At 38.5% G+C, this 12081-nt stretch overlaps 1 protein-coding gene across 3 annotated transcripts in view; it reads right to left on the bottom strand.

Moving 5' to 3' along the window:
* Positions 1-2178: 2178 nt before the first annotated feature.
* The window catches only part of slc12a1 (solute carrier family 12 member 1), a 163576-nt gene continuing 153673 nt past the window's right edge, over positions 2179-12081 (bottom strand). The window contains exons 23-26 of one of the 3 annotated variants that reach the window (XM_063070928.1): positions 7587-7673; positions 4394-4529; positions 4216-4283; positions 2179-3887 (exon numbers count right to left, since the gene is read on the bottom strand). In XM_063070928.1, the coding sequence (XP_062926998.1) occupies positions 3752-3887; positions 4216-4283; positions 4394-4529; positions 7587-7673 (427 nt within the window). In that variant the 3' untranslated portion in view covers positions 2179-3751. The remainder of the gene's footprint in view (positions 3888-4215; positions 4284-4393; positions 4530-7586; positions 7674-12081) is intronic. The other 2 variants (XM_063070927.1, XM_063070925.1) reach the window with 2 other exon arrangements.

Here is a 12081-nt window from a genome sequence, read left to right as displayed (position 1 = left end):
AATGGTCAACTCTTTTATTTCTTCTACCAAAGATCATGACCTTAGACTTCCTGACACTGTATTTCACCTGCCATTTTAGTCTTGGTACCGTAAGTGGCTTGGGTCTCCAAATCTAAGTAGTCTGGAGTGCTGCAAAGGCTCATTCATTAGTCACCACATGGCATTGGATATTTGCAAACTAGCCAGTTCAAAATTCAAAAATACCCAAATGTCCAAAGTATCATTTCAAAGCTGGCCTTAGACTTAAGACTTTCCTTTTGCATGCTGCTCTAGTGTGGTGCAGATGAGACAGACAAGTTTGGTTCTGTGTGAATGAGATATAGCTGCCAGAAAGTGATGGGGCTTGGAAATTAATGTTTGGAGGTGGCCAGCAGAAATGTGATCAGTAGTCAGGTACATGAGAACCTGGGGTCAATGGGTGTTGGGAAGGGGAGTGAGGAGGTGGTGGGTGAAAGAGTTGGTGAGTCAGTTGTATGGGGGGGGCCAAATTCCTACTGAGTTATACAAACACAATCAGATACAAATACAGTACCTCATATGTGTTGCCTCTCTTATTGATTGCATTCACATGCTTGACATATTCATAGATTCAGAGATATGCAGCAGGGAAATATGGTCTTCAGTCCAATTCTTCCAAACCAGCTGAGGTACTCATCTAAGCTAGTCTCTGTTTGGCCCCCAAATCCTAAGAACTTTCTACAGGGGCACTATTGAGAGCATTCTGACTGGCTGCATCATTGCCTAGTATGGGAACTGTACTTCCCTTAATCGCAGGACTCTGCAGAGTGGCGCGGACAGCCCAGCGCATCTGTAGATGTGAACTTCCCACTATTCAGGACGTGTACAAAGACAGGTGTGTAAAAAGGGCCCGAAGGATCATTGGGGACCCAAGTCACCATACCACAAACTGTTCCAGCTGCTACCATCCGGGAAATGGTACCGCAGCATAAAAGCCAGGACCAACAGGCTCCAGGACAGCTTCTTCCACCAGGCCATCAGACTGCTTAATTCATGCTGACACAACTGTATTTCTATGTTATATTGACCATCCTGTTGTACATACTAATTATTATAATACCATAAATTGCACATTGCACATTTAGACAGAGATGCAACATAAAGATTTTTACTCCTCATGTATATGAAGGATGTAAGTAATAAAGCCAATTCAATTCATATCATTTCAAACCATTCCTATCCACCTCCTTTTGTAGATCATTCCATTATCCAACAACCTGTGTGAAAAACTTGCCCCTTAGATTCCCTTCAAATCTCTCCACTTGCATGTTATTGTTTATATTTATTTTTATTTTGAGATACAGTACAGTAATAGGCCCTTCTGGCCCAACGAGCCTGTGCCATCCAATAGCACCCATGTGACCAATTAACCTAGTAATCCATACATCTTTGGAATGTGGGAGGAAAACAGAACACTCAGAGGAAACCCACGTGGTCACAGGGAGAACAAACAAACCCCTTACAGACAATGGCAAGAACTGAACCCAGGCTGCTGGTGCTGCAAAGCATTATGCTAACTGCTGCAAACACGAGGAATTCTGCAGATGCTGCAAGTTCAAGCAACACACATCAAAGTTGCTGGTGAACACAGCAGGCCAAGCAGCATCTCTAGGAAGAGGTACAGTCGACATTTCCCAGTGGCCACACATTTTAATTCCACATCCCATTCCCATTCTGATATGTCTATCCACAGCCTCCTCTACTGTAAAGATGAAGCCACACTCAGGTTGGAGGAACACCACCCTTGTATTCCATCTGGGTAGCCTCCAACCTGATGGCATGAACTTTGACTTCTCTAACTTCCGCTAATGCCCCACCTCCCCCTCTTACCCCATCCGTTATTTATATATACACATTCTTTTTTTTCTCTCTCCTTTTTCTCCCTCTGACTGTACCCCTTGCCCATCCTCTGGGATTTTCCCCCCTCCCCCTTTTCCTTCTCCCTGGGCCTCCTGTCCCATGATCCTCTCATATCCCTTTTGCCAATCACTTGTCCAGCTCTTGGCTCCATCCCTCCCCCTCCTGTCTTCTCCTATAATTTTGGATCTCCCCCTCCCCCTTTCAAATTTCTTACTAACTCTTCCTTCAGTTAGTCCTGACGAAGGGTCTCAGCCCGAAATGTTGACTGTACCTCTTCCAAGAGATGCTGCCTGGCCTGCTGCGTTCACCAGCAACTTTGATGTGTGTTGTTAACTGCTGCACTACTGTGCCACTCCAAATCCCTATGCCCACTGGTTTTAGAATCTTCTATCCTGGGAAAAAGTCTACTACCTTGACCTCGATTATGCCTCTTAACTTTTATAAACCTCTACCTCAGCAAAAACAGACCCAGTTTATCCAATCTCCCCTTACAACCCAAGCCCTCTTGTCCTAGCAACATCTTTGTGAATCTTGCTTTCAGCTTGAATCGCATCCATCCTGTAGCATGGTGACCAGAAATGCACACAATACTCTTAAGTGTTGTCTAGCGTTAGGACCACTGCAACATGACGTCCACTCAGAGCTCTGCCTGATAGTCACATGCCGCGCTAAGCCTTAATGTCCATATAGATGCAAGTTCAGTCTATTAAAGCCTTAAACTGTCAGCTTTTTTGCCTCAAAGCTATAATAATGGAATGGCAACACAATGTATATTTGAAATATGCACTATCTGCACCAATTAGTCCCAATATTTTAACTTTAACTTTCAAATAGAAAACACAACTGAAATTTTGGAAATTCCAGAAAGACATAAAACGGTGTGTAATTTTATAATAGTCAAATGTTACCCATGTTTGGATACTAAAATGACAGTCTGATGTTAACATTTCAAGTCATTTCAAAAATCCAAGCCATGTAATAAACTTAAACAAAAAAATCTAAGTATCATTGTGAAAGTAGTACAGAATGCATATTCTATCCTACTGTTCTGAAGAAAAAGGGTAACGTTAAATTCTAGTGTAATTTATTTCAACAATTACCTGACCCAAGGTTATCATTAATGTTATGCAGATTACATAGTTAAACTGAAGTCATGGAAAAGTACACTCTGCATGTCAACAAAAATATCTGTGTCATATTACAAGTAATTCCTCCAAATATAATTGACCACATGATAAAATATTTTGTGCTTTCCAGAATTTTTGTTAAGAAAATGCACCTCATTTAATTTAACATTTTCTCATCTTTCTTTTAGTCAAGTTTTGATTCTGTGTTCCAGAATGTGACTTTGTCAGACAATATTAGACTTTTCTCAATCTATGCTTATGCTTAAGCTCAATGTTGACTAGTACACTGTACATAATTATAGTTAAGTCAAAATGAGGGATAAAGTCGTTTTTGTGCTCAGATGAAAGAATATTATTCTGTAAAATGGACTGGAAACCCCACTAAGATCTTAGAAGCCAAATGATTTTGGAACTCGATGATTGCAACATGATGATTACCTCTCTTTGGTATAATGACTACACAAGTTGGAGTAATATTCCATCTTTGTAACATTACAGTGAAAACACAAATCATTAACACAGCAGCATATTAACCTTACAATTACAGATAGTGACCATACATGAAAATACAATTTCAGAAGAGGAATAACTATTGACATTATTTGTGAAATGCATCAGAGAATTATAGGAACAAGAATTAAGCCCGATTGCTACTTAGATTAAGAGATTCCCTATAGGCAACTCTCAAATATACTGTATGATAAATAAATGTGGCATTTGCTGCAACCATGACATTCACTTTACAATTAGGAGTAAAAGGTCAGCACATTTTTTTGATTTCCTCTGATCATTAAGACAGGAGGTAGATTTCTGGAAAGGATCTCCAACCAAGCCATATATAGGTAGCTTGATACAGCTTCTTTTCTTGCAATTGGCAAACTCCTAGAGCGTGACAAAAATAAAATGTTAACACCTTTTGAAAAATAAGTCAGAATAATCCACTTGCAAATGAGCTGCATTACTGTTAGTAATATAGGATTGGGATGTATAATCACTTTTCCCATATATGGATTGAAGTAAAAAAAAATCTTAAGAATAGGTCAGTATTTTAGTCAATTCACCATTTTGTTCTCTAATCTTTTCTAAGTGATGTTTAATCATAGCCACTTTCTCCACTAAAAATACAGCAATATGTACCTTTGAATATGTCATGTCACTTTATCTAAATCACTGCTTCAGAATTATGAACATAGCTGTAGACTTTACATACACAACAATGATGTTGGCAGCTCGGGAGTTCTCCTGTAGAAGTTCATTCAGTCTGACTTGCCGGTATGTCTAATTTAAAACAAAAAGCCAGAGTGTACATTTCTGTTCATCAAATAACAAAACAATTCATACAGTATATGTATTATGAACACAATAGTTTACAGGATGTTTTTGTCTACCTTGTCTTTAAATCTCTCCAGCTCAGCATCAGTAATTTTCCATGGATACTCCTTCTGCAATATCTCAGCAGTTGCAGGATCCTTGGAGCTTTCATGAAGTTGATATGGTTCAATCAATTCTTCAAATGTTTTCCAGCTGTAATTAGTCATAATTAGCCAATCAAAGCACAATTATTCCATAATTAATAAATCTCACATCAAAGTTCAAAGTAAATTTATTATCAAAGTGCGTATGTCACCATATAGTACATTACGATTCATTTTCTTGAAGGCAAACACAGAAATATGAAAGAATTTATGACAAAGTATAAATAACAAAGACTGACAAACAACCAATATTGATGATTGATTAGAAACCAGTGCATGTAAATACTTAATATCACAGCCAATGTCTCATGATTTACTAAGATTTTGTACATTGATAAGAGATATGCTGGAGCTCCCTCTCCCTGCTCTTGCACTTTGTATCTGTACCCACATGGTCTCCCTCCACAAGACTTGTTATTCCATCGACCATGAGTAGCAGAGGCCTGGTTCCCCAAAAGACCAGTCTGTAACAGTAACATCACAGGTTTGGTCAAAATTCAGAGATCACTGCACAGACACTTCATCTGACGAGGAAACAGATTGGGTGAATATAATCTGCACCAACCCCTTCTTTTCTACCCTGTTAACAGTGATGCATTCAATGTTTAAATCACCACTGCTCTCACCTAAAACTTAGTCCAATTGTATGTGATGACAGGACATTACTCGCTTCTTCTGCAGATGCTATCTGACTTGCTGAACATATTATTCCATCAATGATTGTGATAACGCTGACAGAGAAAATCATGTGGCATGTTGGTTATTTCACTTTTCTAAATAATGCTCCACAGTAAATGCCTCAAGCAACTTGGCTTGGTGAGCAGCAAGCTTGATTCTCTGGGTCTGTGGCTTCCGTGGTACCTCGTACAGAGAACCATAAAAAACATTTCAGCACTTTTTTCAAAGGGGCCTAGCTAAATGCTGATCAACCTAATAAGTAAACCTTCAGAGCATAATTAGAGAAAGTATTAATTGACCAAATACTGTAAGTGAGCCTGCACTTGTGTTGTGCAAGTAGTATTCAGTGAACAATATCCATGAAGGGTAGCGTGGGTTGGCTCTGTGAAGGGAGACTTTGAAAAGGAGTTTAACAAAGTACACCCGGACAAAATTGACTAGTTGTCACTAAAAATCTTGAAGAATAGATACAAAAATGCTTAAGGAAAAGGATAAAGGAGTTGAAACTCAAACCAGAGGATTACGTGTGTTATTATCAGCAAAACTGTTGAAACTACTGCTCCCTTTTGCTAATGATTCAGCTTTCTGTAGAAAGATTGTAATTTTAAGTTCGCCATTTACACAAAATTCAGAAAAAAATTGGATATTCATCCTCTTCAGGTACATACAGTGGCATGCAAAAGTTTGGGCACCCCGGTCAAAATTTCTATTACTGTGAATAGCTAAGCGAGTAAAAGGTGACCTGATTTCCAAAAGGCATGAAGTTAAAGATGACATATTTCTTTAATATTTTAAGATTACTTTTTTATTTCCCTCTTTTACAGTTTCAAAATAACAAAAAAGGAAAAGGGCCTGAAGCAAAAGTTTGGGCAGCCTGCATGGCAGTACTTAGTAACACCCCCTTTGGCAAGTATCACAGCTTTTAAACGCTTTTTGTAGCCTGCTAAGAGTTTTTCAATTCTTGTGTGGGGATTTTTACCCATTCTTCCTTGCAAAAGGCTTATAGTTCTGAGAGATTATTGGGCCGCCGTGCATGCACTGCTTTTTTGAGGTCTATCCACAGATTCTCGATGATGTTTAGGTCAGGGGACTGTGAGGGCCATGGCAAAACCTTCAGCTTGTGCCTCTTGAAGTAGTCCATTGTGGATTTTAAGGTGTGTTTAGGTTCATTATCCTGTTGTAGAAGCCATCCTCTTTTCATCTTCAGCTTTTTTTTTTACAGACAGTGTGATGTTTGCTTCCAGAATTTGCTGGTATTTAATTGAATTCATTCTTCCCTCTACCAGTAAATGTTCCCCATGCCACTGGCTGCAAGACAAACCCAAAGTATGATCGATCCACCCCCGTGCTTAACAGTTGGAGAGGGGGTCTTTTCCTGAAATTCTGCACCCTTTTTTCTTCAAACATACCTTTGTTCATTGCGGCCAAAAAGTTCTATTCAAAAGGTTCAAAGGAACATCTAAACAAGCCTGATGCATTTTGGAAACAAGTCCTGTGGACTGATGAAGTTAAAATAGAACAAAAATGTAATTAGAACAAATAAACTCTATTTCAGTGCAAAGTAATCAGAGTGGTCACAGCACTGCTAAACTGTAGAAATGCAGTGGTGATCAGGGCTTTGCTAGTTGGTTCAAGAACCGTAGCTGTGAAAAGATGGCATGGCTCAGATGGTAAGGATTTTAAAATATTAAATAGAGTACTATTTTTTGAATGATTTTTCATCTCAAAAAGTTTTAGTAATAGTCTTAGAATTTTTGTGAATACTGTATCAGAGACATCCAGAAATGCTCAAACATGCTAAATTGAGTCAGCTATCAGACTTTTCGGTGTTTTCATGAGCTGGTACTGCACCACACATTGCCCTGTATTATGCAGAGCCTCAATATTTAGGATAGAGATGGGTTTGGGCAGAAAATCTGTCCAAAGATAATCTGTTTGCTGTTACCATGTATAGGTCAACAGGAATTTGGGGAGGCTTGCTGCTTGTAGAAAGTTCCCGCCCATTAAAGTAAGTCCAAGACATTGGCCAAAGAGGTAGAATTTAATAAGTGCCTTGGAAGAGTAAGAAAACAAAGATCTAGTGGGGTGGGGTTGGATAAATAGTTTACATCCTTGGCAGCTGAAGGCACTGACCAAGTGGAGTATTAAAAATTTGGGGATAATCAACAACAGATCATATTGCAAGTGTAGACAGCTGAGGGTTGCCAAGCTCATTATAGAGATAGAATATGGTTAAACCACTGAGAAAGTTAAGGTGCTGTTTAACTGAGAGGTACACAGTTAAACAGCGGGGAGGGGGGAAGGGATTGAAAGGTGATCAAGGCAGTGTAAATTAGGAGTTTTAGAGAACATCAGTTTATGGAGGTAAATAGGGAGTGGTCAGCCAAAGGTTTGCTGGAATGCCAAATCTGTCAGCAACTGTTCATACCTCTCCTTGCTTGGTTTCACATTAATGTCTCCAATGACCTTGATGTCAGCACACTGAATCCTGAATTTTCCCAGAAGTGCGGCCATTCTGTATAAAAGCCAGAAGAATGAAATGTGAAAAGAATGATTAAGAGGAAAGTACAGCAGGCTCTGTAAACATGCAGACACAACAAAGTACTGGGAATACTTAGTAAGGTAGGGAGCATATGCGGAGCTAAAGATACTGCCCAATCTGATGCGCATGGCTACTATGCTTAAGCAACGTCAGTTATCTTGCTGTTTGATTCAATCACTAAAATACTGGGGATTATCCTTTGTTTGAACTAATCCATTGCTAAACTTTTTATCACATCAACTCTTTCTAAAATATGGAGCTCAGATTTACTACTGTATATATTCATTTTCTTTATTCTACAGACTTGAAATTGTAGTGCATTGTAAGGTCAATGATTGCTGTGCCAATGATATTTGGTTTTAAATCTGCCACTGAGAACTTTAAAGCCAGGGGCCCCACTACAAAAAACAAAAAAAATCCAGCTTCTGAGACTGTAGATAAGACTGGGTTTGGTGCAGGGAAGGTTATGTACTGATTAGGTACATAATGGTTTTGTAAGATTCGAACCTAGGTGCTGCACAGTGTCATGTCATCAAACCTCTAAGGCTGCATTTTCCTATTCATTAACATTTCATAACAAAATATTTCTCTTTCAGTAATTTGTATCTTATGTCATGTAAAATATAACAAACACTATTTTTGTCAAATCTCATCTACCACTCTGCAACCAATTGTCATCTCACTAACATCTTTCAGGAGCGCGATATATCAGCTCGTTGAGTGGTGTCACAGCAACAACCTTACACTCATCATCACAAAGACTAAGGAACTGATGTAGATTTCAGAAATGGTAAGGTGATGGTACACAAACTAGTCCTCATAGAGGGATCAGAAGTGGAAAAGAGTGAGCAATTTCAAGTTCCTGGACGTCAATATCTCTGAGGATCTATCCTGGCCCCAACATATCGATGCAGCTCCAAAGTAGGCATGACAGCAGGTATATTTCATTAGGTGTTTGAGGAAATTTAGTTTGTCACACTTGCAAATTTCTACAGATGTACCATGGAGAGCATTCTAACTAGCTGTATCATCATCTGGTATGGGGTGGTGGGGGGGGGGGGGAAGGCTACTGCACAGGATCGATATAAGCTGCAGAGAGTTGTAAACATAAGTCAGCACCATCATGGGCACTAGGCTCCGTTGTATCCAGGCCATCTTCAAGGAACGGTGCCTCAAAAAGATGGCATCCATCATTAAGGACCTCATCATCTAGGTTATGCCTTGTTCTCATTGCAACTATCAGGGAGGAGGTACAGAGGCCTGAAGGCAGACACTCAACTATTCAGAAACAGCTTCTTCCCCTCTGCCATCTGATTTCTGAATGGATATTGAACCCATGAACACCACCTCAATGATATTTTATTTCTATTTCTGCACTACTTATTTAACTATTTAATATATATCATATATACATACACACACTGTACATACTTACTGTAATTAACTTTTTTCCTAGTATGTATTGCATTGTACTGCCACCGCAAAGACATCAAATTTCGTAACATATGCCAGTGATATTAAACCTGATTCTGATTCTAAAGACATATTAATGCAGCAGTGCGGAGCAAACTGACAATTATTTTCTTTGTGAGTTACCAATGCAAAGTTCTACAGCAATAATGCTCATGCATTTTGTGCATGAATTAGGCTTTGCATGCTTTCTGCTTTAAAAGGCCTTGCTGAATGCACACAAAAGAAACCAATAAATCCCAAATCTGGGCTTGAGGAAGAATTCTTAGAAAAAAATTTAAGCAAGTGGTTGTCCAAAACTGATTCTAGGGAATGGCTCTGCACTCTGAGCGGGCTCCTTTTCAATATTGACTGAACAAACTTCACAACTGTCCTGAAACCTGCACACCACCCACAGGCCACACACACATGGACCAGAATCAAGGATGTTCTGTGGGCATGTACTAGATGCCACAGTGTATGCTTAGGAATACCTTTGTGTTCAAAGTCCCAATGAATGAACAGCCATGAATGGAAATTGAGAAGTTTGTGGACATCACCAGTAAATACTTGATTCCTCTATTGCTGATTTTAACTTTATTCATATTGTGTGCTGTAATGCACCAAAATGTTGTAACAAGCAATACATTTTCTATGTCTATTTTAGCATTATCTGCAAAAACTGGTATTATTCGCTTTAATATGTATTCAAATTATATACACAGGTACTGGAACCCCATGGGCTACTGTTATATCTGCAAACTTCCCATTGTATTTGAAAAACTTCTTAACCTCCATCTTTCCTTCTAACAAATTTTTAAATCTTATTTGGTGCCTTCTCCTTCATTCTGTGCTCAATTTCCAACACAGCTGTGAAATAATTACTACACCCGTCTGATATTTCCTTCCAAACTTACACTTGATCCTCCAAGTAAATTCCCTGTGGTCAAATCTTCACTTATGTGATTATTTAAATTGGCCAAATATTACTATAAAACGAACCATGGGTTAGAAGATGGTGATTGGTGGAATTCATAAGAACAAATATTTTTACACAGCCGTTGATTAAAGTCTGGAATGGGTAGTAGTGGTGGCCTGTTCAACTGTAGCATTTAAAATTGAGCTGATTGCATCCAAAAGAAACGAATTTGCATGCAAAGAACAGGGGGTAGGAATAGCTGGATTACTTTTGCACAGAGTTAGAGATCATTCTTGAGCTGTGACATTATGAATAGCATAATGAAGGATTAACTAAAATGAGAAGCAGTCTTTATGTAATAAAAACTGTACAAAATTTAATTTCCAACTGATACTTTCTGGCAAATGAAACCAATCTGGGTGTGGGGTACTCTGATTCTGTCCTATTGAAACTACATGAGGAAAATGATAGACAATAGTTCCTGCCATTATCACATTGTTAAAGGTGTATTCCTGCCTCTTAATGCACAATTTAGGACAGGTCTATTTTGTCATTTAATTTTCTGGTTAGTTGTATATTCATGAAGCCATCCTTCACACCATTAACAAAAGATGTATATAGCAACACATGCACACAAAATGCTGGAGGAACTCAGCAGGCCAGACAGCACCTATTAAAAAGAATAAACAGTCGGCGTTTTGGGCGAGACATTTCTTCAGGACCTTTTTTCGTTGTCTGGAGTTTGTACTCAAGAGACTTTTGGAGCAGACATTGATATTGAATATACAAAGTAGTTCTGCTAGTTGGAATGTGTTGCCATTGTAAATATGTAATTCTGTAGATGTTAAAGTACGTGATTATAGTAATTGAACCCATAGTTAATTATTTATTGTTATTTTTGTGTTGAAGATATATAAATTCTCTTGGACTCTCTCTCTCGCTAAGGTTCGCTGTGTGAATAAAGAATTTTATATTTCCCAGTTAGTTTCCATGTGGCTCAGTTTTATTCAGCCACGACAAGTGCAGAGTGGCTACCAGTGTTGCAAGGTTTGCGATTCTGGCAAAATAACATAAAACAAAAGCGATGAACACAGCAAAGGTCAAACTAGTTACACAATGCTGATCCTTTAAAGCGTGCTGGAGTCAGTAACGGCACATTTTTAATAAAGTTACTAGTGGGGACTTCAAAGAAACAGAGGTAACAATATGAACTTCCAGAGATAAGAACACTATCCATAAACCTTAATATGAAATTTGCAATTTTTAGTATAGGCCTGCTTAGGCAATATATATACACATATATGGCAAATTAAACAGTAAAACTTTTACTGCAGTCACTTGTGGTGAAAACAGTTTTCTCACTTATTAATGAATTAATATGCCATGACCTCTCACCCACAAAAACATTGACTGGCACTCCACAAAGCCTTTTTTTGTTGCTCCATTTCATGGAGACAGATATTTTAAGCACATGGCTGTTGGTAGGCTGTTTAGCTTCAGCCTTCCCTCTGGAAATGCCTCCCAAAACAATTTTATCTTTCTGTCCTGTTCACTTCCTTTAAAAGGCTTTCTCAAATATCCATCCACAGTAATACTTCAATAATCTATAAATCCTGATGGCTCAGCATCTGGCTCTTCCACCAGATGACACTGGCTGAGTTCACTTTGAACTCACTGGACCTCAATTCTCACGTTTCATTTCAACTCACTGGCCCCCCACATTCCCTTAAAATTCACTGTGTTCACCGGAAAATTGGTCAAAGATTTATCAAAGTATATGTGTTACCATATACTGCCTTGAGTTTCATTTTTTCAAAATGAAACCCATTAGATTTTTACAAAAAACTATGCATTATTGAAGACTGACAAATGACTGTATGTAAAAGAAGACAAACTATGCGAATAAAAATAATACTGAGAACATGAGTTGTAGAGTTCTTTAAAGTGAGTCCGTAGATCATAGAATCAGTTTCAAGTAGTGGTGAATTAAGGCATCTACTCTGGTTCAGGAGC

The sequence above is a fragment of the Mobula hypostoma genome, chromosome 18 (assembly GCF_963921235.1).
Source record: "Mobula hypostoma chromosome 18, sMobHyp1.1, whole genome shotgun sequence".
NCBI classification, from domain to species: domain Eukaryota; kingdom Metazoa; phylum Chordata; class Chondrichthyes; order Myliobatiformes; family Myliobatidae; genus Mobula; species Mobula hypostoma.
The sequence above is the reverse complement of the archived record's forward strand: the minus strand, read 5'-3'. Positions and strand labels throughout refer to the sequence as shown.